At 42.8% G+C, this 27,969-nt stretch overlaps 1 protein-coding gene across 2 annotated transcripts in view; it reads left to right on the top strand.

Moving 5' to 3' along the window:
* The window catches only part of bmp5 (bone morphogenetic protein 5), a 172,081-nt gene that overhangs the window by 133,126 nt on the left and 10,986 nt on the right, over window positions 1-27,969 (top strand). Inside the window, exon 4 of one of the 2 annotated variants that reach the window (XM_069885968.1) lies at window positions 25,834-26,031. The exons of the other annotated variant lie outside the window; for it this stretch is intronic. Coding sequence (XP_069742069.1) covers window positions 25,834-26,031 — 198 coding nt within the window. The remainder of the gene's footprint in view (window positions 1-25,833; window positions 26,032-27,969) is intronic. 2 annotated transcript variants of the gene reach the window in all.

Below are 27,969 nucleotides of genomic sequence, written 5' to 3'. Positions count from 1 at the left end.
GGTCGTCAAATACCTGGATGCATCTAAGTACATTAATTTAATCAAAACACATTATTTACACCCTGTACACATTCAGCTGATTAACAAAATCTGCAGATGCTGGAACCTTAAGAAAACAATACATGGAGAGAAATAGTCAATCTGATCTCAATGAAGGGCCCCAACCTGAATTGTTGACATTGGTAACTCCACACTTGCAATGTTGCACACATTTCTGGCTGCTCAGTGAAAGGAAATATATCATTAAGCTTGAACAGATTCATGTTGGGATTGATAGGCTTTATGATGTTTCTTTTTATTTTAATAAAGAAACTCAGGTTATTTTAAAACAACTATACTTTATTAGCTAAAGTACACAAGGTTGTGTTTAGGCATCCATCTTGAATCCAACCCAAGCTGCCACACTAGTCCCTGATTCCCTCTAGTGGTCAGGAGGATCACTAGCTCTCTATCACCATATCCCCTTTCCTTAAGATGCTCTGTCTATCCACATTACACAGTAATACAGTATTCATTTCAATTTAAAGTTCAACACAAATGTAAGCACAACATCAGCAGCACAAACTTTTTAAGTGTGCAGTTCGTTTTCTTTTTGAGATTTTGTCAGTCAAGTGCCTTGATAACACGTGTGGATCTTCTTAACATAGGTGCTTGTGTTGGCTCTGGTGGCCCACTACTGTCTAGCCCTTGTGGTGCTTCCTTTGTTTCTGTGCAGGCTGGATCTTCTGCATTTGTCTGTTCCTGCAGTGAACCTTGTGTTTTCAGCAGGCTTTTTCGATTCCTTCTCAGTATTTATCCATCCTCTGTTGTGACTGTAGGATCTTGGATTTACTTCCTCTAGAACAGGATTGGATTGAAAGGTCGCAAATGTAGTTCTGCTGTTTAAGAAAGGAGGGAGGCAGAAAAAAGGAAATAATAAGTCTATTAGTCTGACATCGATAGTTGGAAAGTTATTGAAGTTGATCCTCAAGGACGAGGTTATGAAATACCCTAAGGTGCATGACATGATAGATCCAAGCCAGCATGGTTTTATGAAGGGAAGATCCTGCCTGACCAAACTATTGGAATTGTTTGAGGAAATCTCAAGTAGGATGGACAAGGGAGAGGCTGTGGATGTTGTGTATGTGGATTTTCAAAAGGCTTTCAATCATATAAGAGGCTGCTTAATAAGATGAGAGCACATGGAATTACAGGAAGGATATTAGATTGAGTGGAGCATTGGCTGATAGGCAGAAAGCAAAGGGTGGCCTTAAAGGGATCCTGTTTGGGTTGGTTGCCGGTTACTAGTGGTGTTCCGCAATGGTTGGTGTTGGGGTCACTTCTTTTTACAATATATATTGATGATTTAGATTATGGATTGAATGGTTTTTGTGGTGAAGTTTGCAGATGACACCAAGATAGGTGGTGGAGTAGGAAGTGTTGAAGAAACTGAAAGGTTGCAGAGAGCTGGACAGCTTAGGAGAGTGGGCAAAGAAATGGCAGATGAGATACATTGTTGAGAAATGTGTGGATTACATTTTGGAAGAGGAAATTAACAAGGAGATTATTATTTGGATGTGGAGAAAATTCAAAATTTGGAAGTGCAAAGGGATTTGGGGGTCCTTGTGCAGGATAACCTAAAGGTTAACCACCAGGTTGGATCGACAGGAAAGAAAGCATTCGTTTCAAGAGGAATAGTGTTTAAGAGTAAAGAGGTGTTGATGAAGCTCTATGGGGCACTGGGGAGAGCTAATTTGGTGTACTGTGTGCAGTTTTGGGCCCCTTATCTTAGAAAAGATAGAATGATGTTTGAGATTACAGAGAAGATTTACCAGGGTGATTCCTGGAATGCAATGGCTAACGTGTGAGGAACGTTTAGTGGCTCTTAGACTGTATTCACTAGAGTATACAAGAATGAGGGGGGGATCGTATAGAAACATTTTAAATGCTGAAAGGATTGGACAGAGTAGATGTGAATAAAATGTTTCCCTTGGTAAGTGAATCCAGGACAAAAGGGCACAGTCTTAGAATTAGAAGGTACCCATTTAAAACTGAGATGAGGAAAAATTTCTTTAGACAAAAGGTCATGGATTTGTGGAATTCATTGTCACATACAGCTGTGGAGGCATGATCATTGGGGTAGTTTAAGGGGGAGATTGATAGGTATCTATCAATTAGTCAGGGAGTCAACGGATTTGGGGAAAAGGCTGGAACTTGGAACTACATGTGAGACTAGTTTAGCTCAGGGTGGATTTGCGGAGCAGACTCGATGAGCCGAATTGCCTACTTCTGTTCCTTTATCTTCTGATCTATTCTTTTTGTCCCAAGTGCTGGAATCCCTGAGTCTCACTGTGTCATGTTGTACCAGTAGCCCTAAGCTTCTTGCTGACTTGTCATAGTTTGCCTTTTGTCTCCATTGCAGATGCTTTTGTTTCCATTTGACATCTTCGCCATCTCAGTTATTGTTTGGGTCTGCAGAGTAGGGATGTGTGTTATGTAGTTTACGTTCCATTAGAAGCTCAGCAGGTGACATGCCATGTTCAAGTGGTGAAACACTATAACTCAGAAGAGCCAGATATGGATCTGACCCACTGTCTAGTGCTTTCTTGAGCAACTATTTAACCATGTGAACTCCTTTCTCTGCTTTACCATTTGGCTGTGGATGCAGCGGACTTGAACTCACATGTTGAAAATCATACTCTTCTGCAAAGTTTTAGTCCATTGTCCCTGTAGACAATTTGAAAAATTCCATGTCTTGCAAAGATCAATTTCATACATTGGATCACACAGGCAGCAGGCATGTTAGGAAGCAGTGCAATCTTGGTATAGTTTGATAAATAGTCAATAGCCAAGAAGTAATTATCTTGATCAGTTCCAACTTTCTGCCATGGTTCTGCTTGTACGTCAGTTATTATCATGGGTTCCTTTTCCTGCTTTGCGCAATGTCTCAAACAGGTCTTACTGTTGGAAACCATGTCAGTATTTATATCTGGCCAATAAACAGCAGCTCTGGCCCTCCTCTTGCATTTTTCCATTCCAAGGTCCCCCTCATGCACCTCTTTCAGCATCTCGTTGCAGTGATTGAGGAATGACAATTCTGCTCCGTGTGTAGAAGTCCATTGACCACACACACCTCAGCTCTGATGTTGTAGTATGACTGACATTCACCTCTAGGCCATCCTTCGTTCAGATTCTTGATGACCTTCTGTAGAACTGTGTCCTTTTCTGTTTCAGCTGTGACCTGCTTGGATTTCATATCCGATATGGGAAGATATTCAGTGATCAGTTTCATGTGGATATTCACATCTGTCTCTGTGGAATTCTCATTATGTGCTTCACTCTGCATTGTTGCCCCAGATAACACATCAGCTAGCACAATAGGTTTCCTGGTGTTTACACCCTTTTAACTAGGCTTAAATATTTACATGCTTTGTTATCAAGCAGTAATTCATGTCCATCTAGGACTACTGTGAACCTAAGGTGGTGCTCTTAATCTTCAACTTTCACCTTGAGTTTACATGTACCTTTTGTGTCAATGCTCTGTCCATTGTAGGCTTTAAGATGTACAGGATTTCCATGGATGTATGGTTTTATCTTCCTTGTCCTGATGTTGCACTTACAGATCTGTGTCCAGCTTGAAAGGAATATTTGTTCCATTTGTCTGTAATGACTGTCCACTTGTCCTGCTTGAATCTGTTCACGCTTGGCTGTTCAGTGTCTGTTGGTTTATAATTTTCCTGCATTACCATGCCAATGAAGAGTGTATCACTGAGAGCAGTTTCTTCTATAGGGTGTACAATTTTACTTCTGTTTTGCTTCCCTTTGGAAAAACATTGCTTTCCATTGTGATTCTGTCCTTTGCACTTGTTACACTTTTCCATAGGTGGGACATTGTTTTGATGCATGTTAAGTGCCACCTCATTTACAATTGAATTCCTCTCCAACTTTTTGTTGTTTCCTATATTTCATTATTTGTTTGTGTGTGTCCCAACACTGTGGCTACAACTGTGCCTTCATTTTCACTGGCTTTTGCATTCTCACTGAACTTTTTCATGTGCTGCAGAGCTGAATCACTCTGTCTCTTGCAGCAGCTTCTCTCTCACTTTCTTATCAATAATCCTGAACTCAATTTGATCACAGATCATTGAATCTTGCAGTGATCCAAAATTTCATGTTCTTGCTTTTAATTTCGTCCATTAAAAAAAGTATCAAAGCTGCGTGCATGAGCAAAACATACCTCTTGAACCTTTCATTTTTATTTGGTGAACAATGTTCATCAGATGTCTCAATAACCTTGTCGAACTTACTCTAGACTTCTGCCTTGGCAAAAAAAATGTGTTTAAAACCTCTAGCGTTTGAGGTCCCACCATGGTAAGTAGCAGTGTGATCCTCCATGCACCAGGTTTGCTATTGAGTCCAGTAGCTTGCAGGTACAGCCTGAAATTTTGTTTGAACAACCTCCACTCATGGCCAACATTTCCAGTCCAATTTACAGCATCACGATTTTTACACTCTCCATATCTCTGCTGATAATGACTGATACACACTCTGCACATTCCTGGTGTTTCTTCCACTCCTGGTGTATTTTATACCCCTGGTGCCATGTGACGTTTCTTTTTATTGTAATAAACTTTTAAATTAACTAAATTTTATTAGCAAAAATACACAAGACCATGTTGAGGCATCCTGAATCCAGCCGAACTCCAACAAACTAGTATCCAACTCCCTCTAGTGGTCAGGAGGATCACGAGCACTCTTTCACTGCAGGTTTGAATGATAAGGAGAGGCTGAATAGGCTGGGTCTTTCTTCCTTGAGAATAGAAGCCTAAAGAGTGACCTTATGGAGATTTATAAAACTAAGAGGGACAGGAGTGGACTGGCACCGTATTTTCTTTTCCAGGGAAGGGAATCTAAAACTAGAGAGCATAGATATAAGATTTAAGACAGACCTGAGAACCACCTTCATCACACAGACTGTGGTGGGCATGAGCTGTCAGAGGAAATACTAGAAGCAGGGGAAATTGTAATGTTCAAAATGCACTTGGACAGGTACATTGTTAGGAAAAATTTAAAGAGATATGAACTGAATGCAGGTATTTTTCTGGTGACTCGCTTGGTCAGTTTGGACAAGTTGGGCCGAAAGGCCTGATTCCATGATTTAGAAATCTATGACCCTAATCTGCATGACATCTGAAACAGAGGCAGTGAGCACCTTCCTTGGCCCTGAGTGGACAACTTTTGATGGATCATCAGTCCGTCATTATTTTTATTAATTCTAGTTAAATTTCAAATGGCTTCAGCAATAGGTCAACACAATGTCGAGGGCTGAAGGGTCTGTACTGAGCTGCAATGTTCTATGTTCTGTGTATATAGGGCTGAAAGGGTCTGTTTTTATATTGGCTTCACCAGTTCCTATGTAATAAAGTGGAAGAAAACACAGATGCTGGAATCTTGAGCAAACTGAGAGAAGCTGGAGAAACTTCATTTCTGCAGTATCCCATGACCCTGACTATTTCCCAACCCATCCTCCTTAACAACTCAATCTCGATTCAGAACCCTGACCTGAAATTCTGACTGTTCCTTTCTCTCTCCATGGGTGCTGCCTGACCTGCTTAGTCTCTCCAGTATGTCTTTCCTTTTTCATATAATGGATACCCACCCAGTTTTAGTGGCAGTGGAATTAGTGAGGTGTTTTTGTGGATTGCCTCTGGAGTCTTTCACAAACATGCTCCTTGTCACACACAACCCCTCTTCCCAGCAAGCCTCTAATCCTGAACCAGACTGTGCGGTACAGTAATGGCTACACCTTGGCCAGAATGGAGAACTTCTCTTGTCAACTTTAAAGTGTGTATTACTCCCTCTGTGTTGACACTGATTCTACCCCCTCCTGCTGCCTAAGGTTTCGTGACTTTGCTTCCTCTAGACCAGCTATTCTCAAGCTTTTTTTGGCTATGGCCCCCTTAGGACTTTGCTCGGCTTATGGGCCCCCTTCTCTGTGAAGTAGTCAACTATGCTTCTTCCATGCATCTCTCCTACCTGCCACATTAAAAAAAATCATTAAAACATGATTTCAATCTGTGACCCCCTCCCCCACCCAAATGTTCTTTGGCCTTCAGGGGTGGGGGAGGTACATATGTCCCCTATTGAGAATGGCTGCTCTTGACTCCGCCACAGTGACATTTAATTTTAATTTAAAATTAATTAACTATACAGCTTTCTGGCCCATGAAACCAGTGCCACCCAATCACATCCAATTAACCTATGAATCCCGTATGTCTGGAATATGGGAGGAAACTGGAGCACCAGGAGAAAACTCACACAGAACTCGAGGAAAACATACAAACTCCTGAAGAACAGTGCTGTAATAGCATTACGTTAACTGCTATGCTCAGCATGTCACCCATATTCCGCGACAGATGGCTGACCAGCCTCCTCATTCTCCCCACTCTGACAGATGTGAGGCCAGTGAGCAGCCTCCTCATTCTCCCCACATTGACAGATGTGAGGCCAGTGAGAGCTTTTCTGCACTTGCTCTGTGTCACCCTGACCCCGTTACACATCACTGAATTGGTGCTGGTTCCCAATTGAGCAGCAACTCCATCTGAAACTTGTCATCATTGTTTTGAAGTCCTTCTGTGACCTTCCCCTTCCCTGACTCTGGAATTTCTTCCTGAACAAACCAGCATGAACAGCGAGAAGGAATATATAATGCTCACCCTCTCCAGCCTGTTTCACTGTTTAATGAGATGGGAGGTGATCTGACTGTAATATCATTCCCCACTGCTGTGTTAGTTCTTCACCACCTTACTTACCAAATATCCCATACCCTGCTTTAAAAACATTCAAAGACTTTACTTCCATCAGCCTTTGAAGGAGCAAGTTCTAAAGACATAGTCAAGTTCAAGTGTACCTGTCACATTTGTGGCCCGAAATGTGAAGTTAATAAAACATCGAACACGTTTTATCATGTAAACTTCTCAGAATCTTTATTTTCCTGTTTCTTTTGTTCTCCTGCTTGTGCTCTTATCTCCCTCTCATACCACGTGACTTCCAGTACATCTCATACATATTCATTATCATGACATCCCTCCTTTAATCAGAAATAAACTTTACCTTCACTTACCAATATCCCTCGGAAACATACAAACATCGTAACTAATGGTAATACCATAACTCAACTACATAAAATTTACTTCCTACAGCACTCATACATGCACTTTATGATATAAGATTAAAATACTGTCCCAAAGTTCTTATTAAAACTATGGCACAAAGTCTTCGTATCGTTTGGGCACTTTCCGGTTTCGTTTCGGCCTGCCTGCGATATTGTTGTCGCTTCTCGGTTGTTCACTCTCAGCGTCGGAAATACTGCTCGCCACGGCTTCGGGTGTTTCTGGCGCTCTAGTCACTTCATCAGGAGTGCTGGTAACTGCCTCTGGAACATCATCAGGTCTCTCAGTTTCAGCATCTCGTATTGGCTTTTCAACCTCTTCGCTCGATGAATCTCTGGACTGGTACCTTTTTACACCTGATACATTTCTCATACAGGACTCCAGTCGGAGACTTGACTGTCACCATACTGCCACTTCTGGATACGACAGTATAGGGTTGATGGTAATAAGGTGTGTCTAGCTTACCACCAGTTTCATGCCTCACTAGAACATTATCTCCTGGCATGATGTCTGAATACTTGGCTCCACGTTTCGAATCTGTGTACAGCTTTGCTGCACCTTTCTTTTCAGCATCGTGGTCCCTCATCTCCTGGTCGTCTCGGATTTCCATTATTTCTGGCATTTTTGTGCGGATTTTTCTCCCAAAAAATGCTTCTGCAGGACTTTTTCCAGTGGTTGCATGAAGCGTTGCTCGATAGACAGCCACATAAGATAGCAATGCTTCTCGCCAATTTTGTCCTTCTGCGTGTGCAATCCTCAATCGTTTTTCAATGGACTGATTTTGTCTCTCTACTTCTCCGTTGGCTTGCAGCCATTTCGGAGTTACTTTATGATGGTGGATACCTGTGGTCCTCATGTATTCCGCAAATGTCTCTGAAATGAATTGTGGACCATTGTCAGAGTATAATGTAACAGATAATCCATATCTTGCGAATATCTCTACTAATGCTTGTATTGTTTTTTCAGTGGTTGTGGACTTCAACACCACGTACTCATAGTATCTGCTGTAGTAATCTATCACTACCATAATTAATTCACCCGTCGATAAAGGTCCAAGAAAATCAACAGCTATGTCGATCCATGGCCCTGTCGGGAGTTGCGTACTCCGGATCAGTTCTGGCGGATTACTCCTACTTGTGATTTGACATCCGTGACAAGTTTTAACAAATTTCTCTGCGTCTTTATCACAACCTGGCCACCATACCTTGGTCCTGAAGTTTTGCTTGGTACCAACAATACCTAGGTGTCCTTCATGCGCTAAGGATATGATCTTCGGTCTCAATCTTTGTGGTATCACCAATCTGCAACCTCTTAATACACACTGTCCGATGCAACAAAGTTCATCTCTAATGGGAATGTAAGCCTTGTGAGTACACTTGTCCCATTGTCTACTCTGTATGCATTCTCTTACTTCCATGAGTTCTGGATCACGTTCGGATTCTCTCTTGACTTCCTTCGTAGTCACAGCTTTTGGTGTCGACTGAATAGCTACGAAGCGTACAAAGCTCTCTGTTTCTGTTCCCAATTCTGACTTGGATTGTGGACCACCATCCTTCACCAATCTGGACAGCGGATCTGCAATGTTTGTTTTCCCTGCAATGTGGATTACTTTATATTTGTAGGGTTGTAGTCTGAGTACCCATCTCTCCATTCTGGCACATGGTTTGGATCTAGGTGCATAGATCACCTCTAATGGCTTATGATCTGTGATGAGTTCAAATTCAATGCCGTATAAATATGCATGGAACCTCTCACAGGCCCAAACAAGTCCGAGTGCTTCTTTCTCTGTCTGAGAGTATCTTCTTTCCACATCTGATAACGATCTGCTGGCATAGGCAATGATTCTTGGTCCTCCATCATGCATCTGGACTAACACGGCTCCTAAACCAACCGGGCTGGCATCCGCTATGACTTTGGTTGATGCCGCCGGATCGAAATATCCAAGAGTTTTTGCATCTGTCAGGCTTTGCTTCAGCGCTGTGAATGCTTTCTTCTGCTCAGATCCAAAATGAAATGGTACACCTTTCCTGGTTAGTTTCCTTAGTGGTTCTGCCACTGTAGCGAAATCAGGAATGAACTTTGCACAAAAATTGACCAATCCCAGGAAACTCCTCACCTCTGTTGCGTTCTGAGGTGCACGTGCCTCTGCAATAGCTTTCACCTTGGCCTCTGCAGGGTTTAGTCCTTCCCGTGTAAGTCTGTGTCCTATGAAGTCCATTTCTGACACACCGAACTGGCACTTGTTTCCATTCACGGTAAGGCCTGCCTCCTGTAGTCTAGATAGTACACGCCTCAACCGTTTGTCATGCCCTTCCTTCGTTGGTGCATGGACTATGATGTCGTCAGAAATGTTGGCAACTCCAGGAATGCCTTGAATCACTCGATGGATTTCATACTGGTAGATCTCCGAAGCTACATTAATTCCAAATGATAGTCTCTTGTAACGATACAATCCACAGTGAGTCACAAATGTTGTTACATCTCGGGAACCTGGATCCAGCTCTAATTGAAGATAGCCCCATTTCAGATCAATTTTTGAGAATACCTTGCTGGTAGTTAGTTCTTGAAGTATTTCCTCCACCGTTGGTATAGGGTGTCATTCTCTAATTATAGCTTCATTGGCCATTCTCATGTCAAGACATAGTCTTATGTCTCCCTTTGGTTTGGGCACAATCACTACGGGACTGACCCATTGTGTCGAATGTTCCACCGGTTCAATAATGTCTTGTTCGATCAATTCTTTAATTTTGGCTTCGACTTTCCTACGAAGTCCAAACGGAGTTCGGCGCATTGGTTGTGCCTTGGGTTTGACCGTTTTGTCTACCGCTAGCTTCAATTGTCGACCTTTCAGCTTTCCTACTCCTTGCAAGACTGCGGGGAATTCTTGCTTCATATCCTCGTATGACTGAATTGAATTGACACAAGCTCCAATATGAAGTATTGTCAGGTCTTGCACTGTGCTTCTACTCAGCAATGGTTCTCCCCTCTCTTCTATGACCATAAACTCTGCTTCGGTGTACTTATCTCCAGCTTCAACAGTTGCAGTAAAACATCCAATGGTCTGCAATGGCTTGGTTGCTGTGTATGGATACAGTTTCTTGGAACACTTCTTTGAGGTACAGATGATCTTTTTCCTTTTCAACTTCTCCCATAAATGTCGATCAATCACATTACTGTCATTGCCTGAGTCTACAATGACCTGCACTGTCACTCCACCAATGATCACTGGGATCTTCTCATGACGTACATCATTCAACGTAAATTGGTAACAACTCTGTCCCTCCTGGGTATCATAATCGTCACCGTCTATCTGGCGAATGGTATCTTTCTTTCCAGGATACTTTCCTTTCCCCCAGGCTTTGCCTTTGGAAGTTGTACTCTTCCTCTTCTGGTCTGCATTAGACTTGCTTTTGCACTTCTTTGCAAAGTGGTCCTTACCTCCACACTTTCTGCAAACTTTGCCTTTGGCCGGGCAATATGGGTTTTTTCCAAAGTGACCTCGGTTTCCATATCGATAGCACTCCACGTCCTGTGTCGACGTATATCTTGGCTGGTTATGGCGATGTGAGAGCCTCTTAATTTGCTGGCTTGAGTTGTCTTTCAGGGACATGGTATGAAATTGCCCTTCAACAGCCTCTAGTGCAGCAGCAATGGCTAAAGCATCGGTGAGTTCCAACTCACTCCCTCTTTCCAGTAGACGTCTTCTGAGTTTATCTGATCTGCAGTGCTGTACAACTTGATCCAATAATTGTCCAAATCAGCTGGCATGTAATTGCATCCAACAGCTAGCTGGCGTAGTCTCGTCACGTACTGAGCATTGTCTGGCCATCTTCTTGTCTCGTTCTCCGAAACAAATGGCGTTGAAATGTAGCATTCGGTGTCACTACATAGTGTGCATTTAATGCATCTACCGCTTTCCGGTACTCATCCTTTCTTCCAGTATTCAAAAGTGTCTTAAATGTTTCCCGAACTGCCAGTGAAAAGAAGTAACGCCCTCCTCTGCGCTTTTTGTTCAACCGTACCGGTATCTAGAAATAGGCCACGACTGTCGGCGTAGGATTCAAATTCTTCCAGCCATGCCTTCCACTTCACACTTACAGTGCTTGCATCACCCGTTGGGTCAAAATGAGCAATTCCACTATGTGTAAGAAAGTCACCGTCTGCCCCAGCCATGAGGAAATATTCCAGCCCCAAATGTACTGTCAAAGAGAAAATTCTTATCACCTTGAAGTTCACTTTAATCCTCTATAATCTTCTTTAGTCTTTAATTTTCTTCAAGCTTCTTTCATCCTCGTCGCCAATGTCACATTTGTGGCTCGAAATGTGAAGTTAATAAAACATCGAACACAAGTTTTATTATGTAAACTTCTCAGAGTCTTTATTTTCCAGTTTCCTTTGTTCTCCTGCTTGTGCTCTTATCTCCCTCTCATACCACGTGACTTCCGGTACATCTCATACATATTCATTATCATGACAGTACCGAGGATGCAGTGATAACATTTGTTTTATGAGCAGGCCAGTGAGACATCTCATGGAATGAAAAGGAGGGAAGTCCTGGCAAAGGCTGCAATATGGGTAACGATAATAGTTGGCCAGGAGATAACTTTCTGGAACATGTGTTTAAGTGGTAAAAATAAACTTAAGGAGCTATAAATAAAATTGCATTAAAATCCTGCACAGCCGTGTACACAGCATCCAAAACAAGTGGAGGAAGTGATTTACAGAGCAGAACCAGATGTAGTAGGAAGAACTGAATCATGATTACACAAAAAACACAGCTAAAAATAACAAGTTGCAATGGCCCAAGAATCCTATTAGTGTTGAACAACATTCCTGGGTGCGATGTCATGGAATATTGCCTCAAGTGTGTCAGGGAAGCCTGTGATCTTACAGTATGTCCCGAGGCATGCTGGTGCCTTTGAGTGTGCCCAGGGCACCCTCCCAGGCCTAAGCTACAGGCCCGCTGCTGTTAAACCGGCTAGGGATCAGGGCACTACAGCAGTCACCGCTTCAGTTTCCAAGTGCAGGCATGTGATTTGTGAATGGTGGGAGCCCCGACGGTCTCAGCCTAAAGGTTGGAACTGCTGCATACATTCATGAAAGGTGCAGCTCCTCAATCCGGGTTGTTGTAGTCTGACGGTTAGAGCACCTTCTCAGGATGATCCTAGGAATGTTTTTCATATTTCCTCCTGGGCTGCCATGATTTCCACTTCCACCTTGAGGCCAACCTCTAGGTCCAATGTACATGGGAGGCAGATGGTATGAGCACTCACCACTGCCCAGCTACTCTAGGGCAGTTAACTACCCCTATTTTATTAGCCCCTACCTTGGCAATAAGCAAGGTGGAGCTTTAGGCTTGCTGTATCTTTAAAACACGACACTAACAAGTGTCAAGCTTCCCAGGTTGCTGTGATTAAAAGGTCATTTGCCAACTGATACAGGTGCAATGCCCCGATTTATATTGAGTTGAAGGTGGACTGTGAGGGAGTTGTTGCCTTGGTGGAGGAAGGAAAATGAACAAATCGAGTTTATTATGTTGAATGAAAGGAGTCAGTTGTGGAAAGTGTGGGATTCTGTGGACCACCTAATAGGAATTCTGGGAAAAGTGGGGGCACTGATGACTTGAATGAGAACTTTAAACTTTTTTCTACCCAACCATTTCCCATATCATGACTTGCCCGAGTAGTGCAGTCATACTGTAGTTTCAACAAAGAAAAGTTTACTGACATTTCTCTCCATGAATGCTGCCTGACACACTGAGTCTCCAGCTTTTCATTGTTTCATCATGTGGCGCAGAAGCAGACTCTTTGCCCCATCATATCCATCTTGGCCAACTATGCCAATCCCACCCACCAGCATGTGGTCTGCAGTTTTCTCTGCCTTGCTGACTCAAATAGTTGGTCCAGATACAATGCAGGGGTCATGGAAGCAGTCTCCACCACCCCCTCAAGTGGAGAATTTCAGATTTCGATCAGCCTCCAATCCATTCCAACCCTCTTTCCCTTCACTCCAAACTCATGCTGTCTTGCTTCAGTCTGTGCTCTTAGGAAGAGGTTTCCAGCTGTTTGAATACCCCCTGCCTTGTGCTCCCCCCCCACCCCATTTTGAGTCAGATATCCCAGAAAATTCCAAATTTGGAGCATTGTTTGTATGTAGTTTTGGTCACCTAACCACAATGAGATAGAAAGAGTGCAGAGAAGATTTACTAGGATGTTGCCAAGACTTTAGGAACTGAGTTACAAGGAAAAGTTAAACCAGTTAGGACTTTATTCCCTGGAGTGTTGAAAAATTAGGGGAGATTTAATAGAGGGATTTAAAATTACGATGGGGATAGACAGAGTAAATGTAGACAGGCTTTTTCCACTGAGCATTGGTGAGATACAAACCAGAGGACCTGGATTAAGAGTGAAAGGGGCAAAGTTTAGTGGGAACATGAAGGGAAACTTCTTCACACAGAGAGCGGTAGGAGTGTGGAATGAGCTGCCAGCTGAGGTGCTGAATGCAGGCTCAGTTTTAATATTTAAGAAGAATTTGGACAGGTACATGGATGGGAGAGGCATAGAGGGCCATGGACTGGGTGGAGGTCAGTGAGACTAGGCAGAAAAAAATGGTTCAGCACAGACTACAAGGGCCAAAGGGGCCTGTTTCAGTGCTGTAATGTTCTATGGTTCTAAGTGAATGAGAGAGGAAGAGATTATGGAAGGAGAGATCAGAACAGGAAGAAATTGTAGGGAGGAGTGATCATGGGGAAATAAATTGTCGGTTGGAGAACTTATAAGGAGGAAGACATCACCATAAGACATAGGAGCAGAATTAGGCCCTTTCTCCTCCCCCCATCATTCCATCATGGCTAATCTACGTTCGTTTTCAACTTCAGTCTCTTGCCTTCTCCCAGATCCCTTGTTTTCCTGCCTAATGAAGAGGTTGATAAGGTTAAAGTGATGCAAGGAGGCATGAAGTCAATGGTGGGGCAAGGATGAAGGTGTTGGATGCTCCCTGGTGGGGCATAAGGTTGCAGATGAACAACATTGCAAAAGCAAAGGCCTCCTGAAGGGAAACTCTTTTAAGTCTAAGTGACTGCCGAAACCCACAACACAGGATCTCGTTACCCTGTTGAGCTCCCTCTAGATGTACCAAGGAACCTCCATCACTTTTGTAGCAAGTTCACTTTACATTAACAAAAGATAAAACAATCTGCTGGGGGAACTCAGCAGGTCAAGCTTCATCAGTAGATGATAAAGAACGGTCAATGTTTTGGTCAGGACTGAAAGTGCAGAGGGGAGACAGCCAGTGTAATGAGGACAGATTTGGTGGGGGGGTGGGGGGCGGAGTGATGGTTACACAGGAGCCAGCTGGGGATTGGTGAATCAGGGAGGTGTGAAGAATGACAGATAGGTGGGGAGTTTGAGGGGGTTGAGTTGGGAGACAGAGGAGGTTGATTAGCAGGTGCTGGACAAAGGGAAGGAGAAGCAAGAGAAAATAAGAGTGGGTCAGCTGGAGGAAAATGTGTCATCTAGGGTGAAGCTGATGGAGGGTGAACAGAAACAAAGCCTGCCAGTGCTAGAATCTGATGAGAAAAGAAGGTAATGATGGTGAAATAATAGAAAATGTTAGGAGAGAGGTGAAGGCCAGATTGGACCAGATGGTAATGAAGGTGAAGTGATCTTGTGGGTCAAATGTGGGTAGAAGAGGGCAGAACTGGGGAAGGGGATGAGAATGTGTGTGTGTGTGTGTGTGTGTGTGTGTGTGTGTGTGTGTGTGTGTGTGTGTGTGTGTGTGTGTGTGTGTGTGTGTGTGTGTGTTGTGTGAATAAGTGGACAAAAATCGGGGATGGGGTAAGAACATGTGGAGTTGTCAAGAAGGCTCAAAGTGACTGGACTTCCTGAGAAGATTAAGCGGTCAAGGCTACCGAAAAACCATTATGTCAACCTTCTACATGAGCTCTATTGAGAGCTTCCTAGCTGGCTGTATCACAGGGTGGTATGGTTGGTGCAGAGAAATGGATCAGAGGTCAATCCACAAGACTATAAGAGTGGCAGAGAGGATCAATGGAGTTTCCCTTCCCCCAATGACGTGATCTACCAGCATCGTTGTTTGAAGAGGGTGCGCAAAGTCATTGAGGACCTTTTCTACCCTGCACACAGCATCATTCAGCAACTCCCATCGGGGAAGAGATACAGGAATATCAGAGCCACTCCACCATGCTGAGAAACAGCTTCTTCCCATGGGCAGGGAGAATGGTGAACTGCTCACACTAACGATCCAAGACTCATGTATTAATGAAATAATATTTATTTATTTGTATATACAGTGGTTCTCAATCTTTTTCTTTCCACTCACATACCACTTTAAGCAATCCCTATGCCATCTGTGCTCTGTGATTACTAAGGGATTGATTAAGGTAATATGTGAGTGGAAATGGAAGGTTGAGAATCACTGCTCTGGACCCAACTGTTAACAAAATATTGAAAAAAATTGTCATTGGCCCACTTCCTTTGGAGTTATGAAACCGTGCACATAACGAGTCAATTGGGTACAATTAAGAGTGGTTTTCGACATTTTCACTCACATTCCTGTTAAGTAATCCCTTGCTAATCACAGAGCACCTATGGCATAGGGATTACTTAATGTGTTATGTGAGTGGAAAGAAAAAGGTTGAGAACCACTGGGATATATGAATAGTTGTCCTGGGTGTGTATTGTTTGAATGTGTGTCATGTCTGGTTGTGTATCTGCATGTTTTGCACTGAGGACTGGAGAACACTGCTTCATTAGATTGCACTTGTACAACCAGATGACAATGAACTTGACTTGACTTGAAAAAGAAGCGGCTCCAACACTGACCACTGCATAACGCCACTGGCAACCAGTAGCCAACCAGGATAAGATCCTTTTATTCCCTCTCTCTGTTTCCTGCCAATCAGCTAAAGCTTTAGCCATGCTATTATCTTCCCTGTAATTTCATGGGTTCTCGTCTTGTAAAGCAGCCTTATGTGCAGTACCTTGAAGTCATTCTTAAATGGACAATTAATTAATAATCATTTTAACATTATACATCAAACAAAATATTCTGCCAGGTTGCTGCCAAGATATTTTTGTGTTTCTAATTTTATACATCAGATTGGCGTAATGCATAATTGTTCCTATTGGACTTATGGGCAATCTCCAGGAATGGGAATCTTGCGTATCCCAGGAACTGCCTGTACAGTGCTCTCTAGAAAGGGTTTCCGTTTCAAAGAGACCTATTACAAAGTCAATTCACCAGAAGGTTTGTGCAGGCAGTGGGGATGAATGAATCATTTGTGACCTTACCTTTCACTTTTTTTTGATGTTTGCAAAACACTTGGGACAAGCAATTCCAACTTCTACTGGGCCTCCCAGGGGCTACCGAATGAAGCCAAGGATTAATTTACAGCAGGCCTGTGAGTGTATATGGAACACAGAAGAACCCAGAGAGAATGTTATTTCTATTCACTATTCATAACAAGGTTCCATATACATTCAGCAAGACTTCCTCCCTCAGCTAAAGCAGTGAATGTGACAATGTGAGAATATTTAGGCCTTTTTAAAAATACAGAAAAAATAGGTCCAATATTACTGGGAGGATTTGGTGTGGGATAACAGTCATAAAATCATTGCCCTTCAACCTACTGAATTCATCCTCACCATCATTCCTATATAAATCCTATTTTATCTTCTCAACATTCTCAGGTTCTACCACTCAAATACACAAGGATCAATTTACATGGCAAATGAACCTACCTTCAAGATTCAAGATTCAATTTATTGCCATTTAATAAAACAGTGTCATATTACATGAAATTGCTTTTGTTTGCTGTAAGGCAGACAAATTTGCCATCGGCAGAAATTGCCTGAAGCACCACTAACAGTCAGAGAAAGAGAAACAAAAGAGGATTCCCCCAGAGTCACAGAGTGTCTGTGAATTTGTTTCCAGAGCTCCCACAGCCCCTGAAGCCATGCAGAGTCCAGTCCGAACCTTCGGCAACCCGAACTCCAGGTCCCAACTTCTGATAAAATTAGGAACCCTTCAGCACACTCTTGCATTCTGGATCCGATACCTAGTGCCCCTTCAGCTAGTTTTGAGGCAGACTCCAGCAGTCTGCAGCCTTGACCACAGTCTCCAGCCTTGACCACAGTCTCCAGCAGCCCACAGCCTTCATTGGTTCCTCACCTCGAATTGGTAACAGCCCGCTGTCCTTGTGGGTACCTTTAGCTGCATAAACCCTCGCTCTCCCATGCTTTTCCTTCTCGGACAGAAGGGGGACGTGGTCTCCCTATTTTCTGGTGCCCTGCACCAGTCCTCTGCTTCCTTGGAGTTTGCAACCCCTCATGGCTGCTGGTGATCATAGGCTCCGGCATCTTGGCTGCAGACCCTGAGGTAATGGGGTTTTAAAGAAAACTACCATTGGCTCCTTTAATGGGCCATTCAAAGCTTGTACGGAGCTGAAGGCAGTTGGACTGGGCAGTTGGACCCTGCGGGAGTGCTGATTTTCAGCTCTCTGCCGGTCCTCACCATTATAGAAAATCCAGCAGCGCTGCCATTTAAAAAAAAGCATCATATCTTTATATCTTTAGGATATATGATTAAACCAGAGTATCCAGGGCAAAAGAATGGAATCACAGGGAAAGCATACAAACTCCAAACAGACAGCACCTGAGATCAGAATTGAACCTGGCTCTCTAGAGCTCTGAGGCTTTAAATTCCATTTGCTACTCCACTGTGATATGTGGAGCAAAGCAATTTTGCATTCACATTTCATGCCTGCTGGCTTTGGGACTGGATAGAAGGGAGTGTAAACTGGGAAAAGCTTGGGGTGGGTGATCGCAGATGGTTGGAGTCAGGACATGGGAGGCTGGCATAGGATTAGGTGGATGAGATACTAGGTGGGAGACTGCTTGATTAGAGATTGTAGATAGTTGGATGATATGGGGATGGAGAGGCAGACTTGGGGGAGTGGTACAGGAGATTGAGGGGAGTCTGGTGAGATGAGGTGGCAATCTGTTGGGAAGGGTGAGGTTCTGAAAATTGGAGATTGCACAGCAGGAGGGATTGGATATGCTGTAGGGTTGGAGATAGGCAAGTTGGATTGAGATTGGAGAGGATATTATAGAGGGAGGTGACATCATATCATGTCTGAAAATAGGAAGTAGCCTCAAGGGTGGTATGGGGATGGTGGTGGTTAGTTCAGACTACCAAAAGCATGGGCACAGGTCAGCATGGACATTGAGGAATATTCCTGTTCTTCGGGATCCACAGGTAGCCACTGCCAGATCTCTTGCTGCACCATGTTCCCCATCTCCTGAAAGCTGGTTAGCTCCAACCCAGATTTTTTTTAAAATTTAGTCGTAAAGCACAATTTGGTCCACTAGCCTGTGCCATTCAATTCACCTACAGCCACCTTTGAACAGAGGGAGGAAACTGGAGCCCCAGACTTCATTCTCATCATCCTTCTGTTCTTCAGATGCGTATAGAATGTCTTGGGGTTCTCCTTAATCCTACATGCCAAGGCCTTCTCATGCACTCTCCCAAGTCCTTTCTTAAGCTCCGTCCTGGCTACCATATACTTCTCATGATCCCTCCCTGTTTCCTGCTTCCTATTTCTAATATATACTTCCTCTTGAATAGTTGCCTCACCTGTTTCATCAACCATGGTTCCCTTTTCCTACCATCTTTTCCTTGTCCCAGTGGGACAAACCCATCCTGAACCCTCCCTGACCTTACACCTTGTACCTCTGAAGAGGAGATAATAGTCAAACATATAAAAAATACTGTATAATGGCTGTGAAAATGACTGATGGTGTTCTTGATAATATGCCAAAATATTCCTGGGAAATTGCTGTGTTTAATCTAAAGGCATTTTAATGATTGAAATATCCAGGAAAAATCATTGGGCAATATCCTGAAGTAAAATTACTAATTGTAAGACTGTATCGTATACTGTGGCTTTAAGATGTGTGCATTGCTTCTGAGCTAAGAATTCTCATTCGTGCAGGAGTTAACTTCGATTTAGAGATTGGTGTCACAATCCGAAATGTGGTAGGTGGATTTTTTAACTTTAGTCCAGGGTTCAAATCACAGTAGAGGTTGAATTTTGACCCTGGTGATCACACCGTCGCTGTGAATTTGCCAGCGATCCTGGACGGTGGACAGCCTCATCTGTGAAAGTGTCGGAACTGACCACTGACCTCAGCTTCTCAGCTACTGCACCTTACAACAGAGTGAACTGTGGTGTTCAGTCAGTAGTAGACCACGAAAGCTAGATATTCAGCTTGAAGTTCAATGGGACTGAATCTCTTCAACTCAATTAGAGGGCATATATTTAATGTAAGAGAGGAAAGAATTAAAGGGGATCTCTAGAGCACATTTTTTCACTCAGAGGATATATGGAATGAGCTGCTGGAGGCAGTAGTAGAGGTGGTTTATGTTAGAATGTTTAAAAGACGTTTGGGGATGTTTGTGGATAGGGAAGATTTAGAACAGTGGTTCTCAACCTTTTTCTTTCTATTCACATACCACTTCAAGTATTTCCTATGCCATAGGTGCTCTGTGATTAGTAAGGTATTGCTTAAGGTGGGATGTGGGTGGAAAGGAAAAGTTTGGAAACCCCTGTTTTAATCGTCGCTAATTGACTCATTATGTGCATGGTTTCATAGCTCCAAAGGAAATGGGCCATTGACAATATTTTTTTTTAAACTTTATTTAAGATTTTCAAATTACATAAAAACTACATAAAAATAATAATAAACTAAACTAAACTAAAACAATATAAACCCACCCCACCCTCCCTCCTACCCTCAGCACGCCCCACAAGGGGAGCAAAAAAAGAAAACATGTATCAACCAACTACAAACATATCTATATAATGTCTTAAGATATTTTTAAACCCATACATTCCAAATAAGGTGACCACATTTGAACAAAAAAAAAGTTATCATGCAAATTATGTTATTTTTTTCCATCTAAGTACAAGATCTCAATTCATTGTGCCAACGATTCATATTTACTTCAATTTTTCTCAAGCAAAATATTTCAGTAACAATTGAGTCTAGAGCAGTGATTCTCAACTTTCCCTTCCCACTCACATACCACCTTATGCAATCTCTTACTAATCACAGAGCACTGATGGCATAGGGATTACTTCAAGTGGGATGTGAGTGGAAAGAAAAAGGTTGAGAACCTCTGATTTAGAGGAAGGTGGGCCAAACACAAGCAGAAAGGTACAAGCTCAAGTAGGCACCTTGGTCAGCATGGATGAGTTAGGCTGAAGGTTATCAGAGATAAGCCCTTTCTCTTAAGAGTGAAGAAAAATAAAAGGTGACAGTAGAGGTCTCCACAATTAGAAAAGGCATCGATTGGTTGGAGAGTCAGCACCTGTTTCCTGGTGCAACAGTAGCATACACCAGGTAGCATCTGTTTAATGTGAGGGGAGGAAAAGATGAGGGAAAAATGTCAGCAAATAGCAGTTGATTGGGCAATCAAGTGCAACAGTTGAAGCCAGAGGAGGTTTTGATTGAGTAATCAAGGTCAGGAGACGCAAACATCACTATAAAACTGAGGGACTGTGTGGTGGAGTGGACATTGAGGGAGCGGTCATTGTTGGAGTGGACTGAGTTAGAGTGGAAAGGCTTTGGTTCAAGGGGCTTTATTGTGATGGTGGTGCAGGAGTTGAAGTAAGAAAAGGCCACCCTATTTGAGGATTCAGCAGGGAGGCACAAGTAAGGCCAGGTTTTAGATATAAATTTCCTCCAGTCATAGACAGTGGGTATAGCACCTAAGGCAGGGGAAGGCTCCTCTTGCACAATGTGGGTCATCAGGGAAGCCAGCAGTTTCCTTGATGACTTCATCTGTGAGAAGGGCATCCAATTGCAGCCCCTGACAAGCCGAGTTAAGGAAATGGAGCTGGAGTTGGATGAATTTCGGAGAGGAGTGACAGGGACACTATCACATTTAGGAGGCAGGAGGAGGTGAGCTGTAGTGTTAGGAATATTCCATAGTTAGGGGGACAGATAAGAGGTTCTGTGGAAGAGATTGAGTATCCCAGATGGTATGTTGTCTCCCAGGTGCTAGGGTCTGAGATATCTCAGTTTGAGTTAATGGCATTCTCAGGAGGGAGGGCGAACAACCAGATAAGGACCAAAGAAGTGGGTAAGAAGAGTGAGGAGGTCCTGTAAGGAGAGTTCAGGGAGTTAGGCATTAGGTTGAGGGACAGGATCTCCAGGGTTGTGACCTCAGGATTGCTACCCGTGCCACATGCTAATGAGGTTAAAAATAGGAGGATAATGCAGCTTAACATGTGGCTAAAGACATGGTGCATGAGGGAGGGCTTCAGGTTACTAGAACCTTCTCTTCCAGAGAAGGTGGGGTCTGTTCCAATGGAATGATTTGCATCTGAACTGGAGGGGGACTAATTTCCTTGTGGGAAGGTTTGCTAGTGCTGTTATGGTGGACTAAACTAGATTTGTAGGGGGATGGGAACCAGAGTGCCAGAGCAGATAGAGGAGTGGAGGAGGGAAAGAATGACGTGAAAATTGAATGTAATGTTAGAAGTCAACGGGTTGAATGTGGTGGAAATGTTCTCAGGTGCATCTATTTCAATGCAAGGAGTTTTGTAGGAAAGGCAGATGAGCTCAGAGCATGGATTGGCATGTGGAATTATGACATTGTGCCTATTAGTGAAACTTGGTTGCAGGAGGGTCAGGACTGGCCGCTCAATATTCCAAGCTTCCGTTGCTTTTAATGTGATAGAACGGGGAGGAGGGGAGGTGGTGAAAGGGGGAGGAGTGGCATTGCTTGTCAGGAAAAATATCACAGCTGTGCTCAGGCTGGACAGACCAGAAGGCCCATTTACTGAGGCTATATGGGTGGAGCTGAGGAACGGGAAAGGTATGGTCATGCCCAATAGTCAACGAGAATTGGAGGAGAAATTCTTTAGGTTATGTTTAACCAATGTTATAGAGTTTTTCGAAGAGATTACCAGGAAATTTGATGAAGGAAAGGCTATGGATGTTGTCTACATGGACTTTAATCAGGCTTTTGACATGGACCCACATGGGAGGTTAGTTAGGAATGTTCAGACATTTGGTATTCTTGGTGAGGTAATAAATTGGATTTGACATTTGGTAGGCAGGAGAAGCCAGAGAGTAGTGATTGCTTCTCAGAGTGGAGGCCTGTGACTAGTGGTGTGCCTCAGGGATCGGTGCTGGGGCTATTGTTGTTTGCCATTTTTGCCAATGATCTATATGCTGATGTGGTAAATTGGATCAGCAAGTTTGCAGGTAACACTAAGATTGGAGGTGTTGTGGACAGCGAAAAAGGTTTTTTGTAGCTTACAGAGGATTCTGGACCGGCTGGAAAACTGGGCTGAGAAAATGTCAGATGGAATTTAATACAGAAAAATGTAAGGTGTTGCATTTTGGAAGGACAAAGCAAAAAAGGGCATACACAGTAAATGGTAGGCACTGAGGAGTGCAGTAGAACAGAGGGATCTGGGAATGCAGATACATAGTTCTGAAAGTAGGATCACAAATGGATAGGGTTGTAAAGAGAGCTTTTGACATGTTGGCCTTCATAAATCAAAGCATTAAGTATAGGAGTTGGAATGTTATGCTAAAGTTGTCTTAGAGGAGAAATTGGGAGTATTGTGTGCAATTTTGGTTACCTAACTACATGAAAGTTATCAATAAAATAGAAAGAGTGCAGAGAAGATTGACTAGGATGTTGCTGGACTTCAGGGACTGAGTTACAGGGAAAGGTTAAACAGGTTAGGACTTTATTTCCTGGAGCTTAGAAGAATGAGGGGAGATTTGATAGAGGTATTTAAAATTATGAGGGGGGTAGATAGAGTAAAGATAGGCAAGCTTTTTTCACTGAGGATAGGTGAGATAGAAACCAGAGGATATGGGTTAAAAGTGAAAGGGGAAAAGTTTAAGGGAAAGGTAAGGAGAACTTCTCCACTTAGAGAGTGGTGGGAGTGTGGAACAAGTTGCCAGCTGAAGTAGTGAATGCAGTCTTAACATTTATGAAGAATTTGGACAGGAACTTGGATAGGAGAGGCATGAAGGACTATGGACTTGGTGCATATTAGTGGGACTAAGCAAAAAAATGGTTTTGAACAGACTAGAAGGGCTGAAAGGGCTTATTTCTGTGCTATAATGTTCTATGGGTATGTTTTTTTTACACAGACAGTAGTGGGTGCATGGAATGCATTGCCAGGATTGGCAGTGGAGGCTGGGACAATAGGGACATTCAAGAGACTCTTATGCACATGGATGCAAGAAAAATAGAGGCTTATGGGTGTGAGTTAGGGAAAGTTTAGATCATTAAGTAGGTTTATATGCAATAGGTCTGTGAAACATTGTGGATCTATACTGGACTGTTGTGCTCTAAATTCCACACTTTAACGTTCTGACTCGATGTCCATGCCAACCATCAATTACCCACCTGCACATACCTCCTGGATTGGGGATATAAATTACCAAAGTTCCCATGATCTAATGATTCCATACATAGTGGATACATAGATGTGGTTGAAACTATATCCTATGTCTTAAGTGTCCCAAAGAGACTCACTATTGGAAACGTGTCCAAGGAGCAATAGCTATGGGTCTGTTCCCCACTAAGATTGTTCAGGTGTGGGTGGGGAGAAAGGGCAGAGGGAAAAAACAGGTAGGAGAAAGGAAATCTTTAAAACATCGGGCAATTTTCCTGCAGTTGTGCTTATGAGCCAACCTTTAAAGCTCAACCATTTTCATGAATGGTTATTGGATTCATGTTCCATTAAAGATTAAGCTCCGACTGAACCCAACAAAAAGACCTTTTAATGGATGAAAATACATGTCTGCAGTTTTCCTTTTAAATGTGCATTAGGTCATCTGTTGATTTTGGACCGAGTAACATTCAGTGAAACTAATCTAATTTATTTTTCAGAGTCAATGCTTCTAAAAATTCTAATTACAAAGTGTCTACTGTAAATTTGCAAAGATACTTCAGCAATGCAATTTGTGTGTGTGTGTGTGTGTGTGTGTGTGTGCGCGTGTGTGTGTGTGTGCGTGCGTGTGTGTGCGTGCGTGTGTGTGTGTGCGTGTGTGTGTGTGCGCGTGTGTGTGTGTGTGTGCGTGTGTGTGCGTGTGCGTGCGTGTGCGTGTGTGTGTGTGTGTGTGTGTGTGTGTGTGTGTGCGCACGCGCGCTTTTGTTTGAACAGTAGTTAGGTGCAGACTAGAATGATGCCAGCTGCACATATTCATTCAGATACTCACATATTTCTGGCAGAGCCACACTCCTTTTCATTGGGAACATCTTAAACTCATTTAAAGCAAAACACCTGAACAAACATGTTGTAAAAGTTGTAGAAGTGGGCCATTTCAAGGTATGACATTGGGCTGGAATTTTTAATTTCTTTTTTACAGCAAAGCAGGCTGCCAGAGGGAGGAAGTTCCATTTGAATTAATACATTTGTAACAGTGTAAGTAGAATGGAAACGGCTGAAACCACAAATAAAACTGCTCCATTCACAGATGCCTGGGCAGAACTTTGCCAAGCAAAATGCAGATTTTTTTGGCGTTTAGCTGCCTTAAGCACTCCCTTTAAAAATACCTTAATAGATTTCTTGTCTAAGGCTACTTTATATGAATCAATCCATGTTATTTCATTCGTCGAGAAGAAAATGAATTTCATTGCATATTTGGGAGGCAGATGCTTTCACTGCGACTGTTCAGAAATGTTCCATATTGCAAAAGTGTTCTGGGCAAATTGCTCGACAGGAAATTGTTTGTGTCATAAAGTAAACTGTTTGATCTTGAAATGCCAACAAGAGAGGAAAAAAAAGGGGATAAAAGGGGGTGGGGAAATTTCAGGAGCTTATTTCAGGCTCAGCCGTTGACTCTAGTTTGGAAGTGAGCAGCTGAATCGTTTCATATGACAGACTCTCATTTTTCACTGAAAAATGAGCCTCACATTTTGCAAAACAAACTGTTTATTTTACCAACATAAATATCTGCATAGAATCGGTATTCTTGTCAGTAAAATATTAGTTATCACAGCTACTCATAGAAAAATCAAATGGAAAAGCTTTCATTCTCCTAATGCTAAACCAAGCATCATGATGTAGAAGTTCTGGTGAAGGACACAGGCTGACTCTGGGCTCACCATCTGGGCTCAGTGTCCTCTGAACCCTACACCTGGTCCACAGGTGTTCATGGCACCCCATCACCTCTTTCTCCTCCCCCATTTTCCTATCACTCATCTGTGCTCCATGGGCAACTTTCAATGGCCAATAAAGCTACCGAGCTGCATATCCTTGGGGTGTGAGAGGAAACTGGAGCACCCAGAGGAATCCCAAGAGATTATAGGGAGTGCGTGCAAACTCTGCGCATAATGTGTCAGTGGCAAGGGTTGACCCCGTGTCTCTGGAGCTGCAAATGTTTATCTCTATCGGCCTCCACACCCACTCCCATCAAGAACTCACTGGAAACTTGCAGGATTATAATGGTGAGTGAGGAAAAATACATCCATGGAGTTAATTGTTTTAAATGTGAAGAACCTTTATGGAATGTGTGGTCATATTTAGCAATTTCATGTACAAAAGGCCCTGCAAGGAACATTGCAATAGAGTTTACTCTGAAGATTTGCCTGCATTCAAGTGGTACCCTTGGATTCCTTTCAGGTCGGACCATTAATATCAGATCCGCAGGCCTCATAGGGAGACATGGACCACAGTCCAAGCAACCATTCATGGTGGCCTTTTTTAAAGCCAGTGAGGTGCTACTTCGATCGGTGAGGGCTGCCAACAGCAAGCGCAAAAATCAAAATCGAAACAAGTCCACTGGCTCTCAAGATTCTTCAAGATTATCCAGTCATGGAGGTATGAAAATCTAAACTTGCACCTGATATTAAGGACCTAATTTCCTCCGTCCGCCTCAGGTTCCTTGGGAAGCCCCTTACAGGGGCAACACTATTATTATTAGCAGTTTAGTTTGATTCCCCGTAAGGAGTTTGTATACTCTCCCTGGGTCTTCTTGGGTTCCCTCCGAGTGCTCCAGCTTCCTTCCACCATCTAAAGACGTTTGGAGTTAAATTGATCACATAGGTGCAATTGGGTGGTGCTGGCCTGTGGGCTGGAAGGGCCAGTCGTGTGCTGTGTCTCTAAATTACATTTCACCACATACTACATAACACCCACTAACCATGCTTCACGAGCTTTCCAAGAGGTTCCCACACTTTCTTAACACTCCGATCTATTGGAAGGAGGGCTATTTTTGAATGTTCGTTTAGCTTTTGTTCTTCACTTAGTTTAATTATTTCCATTATCCCAGTTGCTTGTAAATGGAAATTTAAAGGAAGAATTCTCTATCATCCACTGAAACTGCCTGGGCCTCCTTTCTGTAACTTGTGACCCAAGTGAGCACAATTAAACCTGCTCCCCATTACTTATTACAGGATGTTATGTCTAGTGTGATGCAGAATTCATGCAGATGGCTTTGATCTTCTACAAATCTTTTCCTTCAATGTATCTGTCATTCCTAATGTCTCAGCGTTCACTGTGGATACTTTAATTTGTGTTGATTTGATTAAAACCATGATGCGGGCACACTGTCATTCATTGATGCTTTTTTTAAAAAAAGGGTCCCAATCAGTAGTCCTTTGCCAGAGGGTTTGGAAAACATAATTAAAGAGTTAGATGACAGGAATGACTTCTTACTTCCTGCCTCCAAGAGTGTGCGTTTGTGGCTGGGGTTTGCCTGCATTTTATGCAAGCACAGCTTTGGGACACAGCTGGTTATTAGAACATTCTGCTTGGAGTGGTAAACTGGATCCTGCAGGCACTGAGAGCTAAACTCTTGGAGAGCTTAAAAATACGATTCTGAAACACTCAGCAAGCAAGAGAAACTCTTTCTGTCAAATTTAGTAAACACAATAATGAAATCTGTTCACTAATCCTCCACTCTACCCTTCCAAAAACATATTAAGTGTGTTTGTTGTGGGTTCTAAAACAGAAGAAAACTGCCAAAGGAAAATGAAACTCTGCACTTTGCTGTTTATATATTTCAGGGTTCAAAAAGCTCCTTCGGCAAATGCAACCTTTGAAAGCTGCCAAGGAGATTGAGAAGCTAAGCTCAATTCTCTGTGCAGTTCATGCAATAGTCAATGTTCCATTTTGTTTTTCTTTCTGCTTTTCCAAATCATAATGACATCTGTTTCCAGATATTGAGTATGGTTATGTTTGACAGAGTGTAAAACTTATTTTGAATGTCTTAAATACTGTATTTAAGACTCAATTGAAACAGAATGACAAAAATGTCATTCTTAATTGTGATAATTAAAAGCACATTTAAAGACTGACAAACACATACTATAGACGAGAGATGTGTTGAAATGTCCAGTTTTCCTATCACATGCTGTCCATGCAAGTTACCTGCAGAAAATATGTTGCCACCACTCAATGTCTTAACGAACCAGAGGCATTTTATTCGAACACACTTTTGAAAACTCATTTTAAATCTGGAAGTGTCGGGTGGCCTTGGGTAAGTCCCATGAGGGTTAGGATTTGGTCTCTGGGCTGTGCCAAAGTGGTGGCATGCTGCCAGGCTGTCGCTGCTCTTAACTGGACCATGGCAACCTGGAGTTGGGGAACAGACCCCCAGGGTTCACAGACCTGGTGCTAGAGATGCTTCTGCTTTGTTTTTGGATTTTTAATTTAAATTAAATTTAGACATACAGCACAGTAACAGACCATTTCGCCCCACGAGTCCATGTTGGCCAATTTACACCCAATTAACCTACAACTCCCGGTACATTTCAA

The sequence above is a fragment of the Narcine bancroftii genome, chromosome 6 (assembly GCF_036971445.1).
Source record: "Narcine bancroftii isolate sNarBan1 chromosome 6, sNarBan1.hap1, whole genome shotgun sequence".
NCBI classification, from domain to species: domain Eukaryota; kingdom Metazoa; phylum Chordata; class Chondrichthyes; order Torpediniformes; family Narcinidae; genus Narcine; species Narcine bancroftii.
Note: the sequence above shows the minus strand (reverse complement) of the source record. Positions and strands in the feature narration are given on the sequence as shown.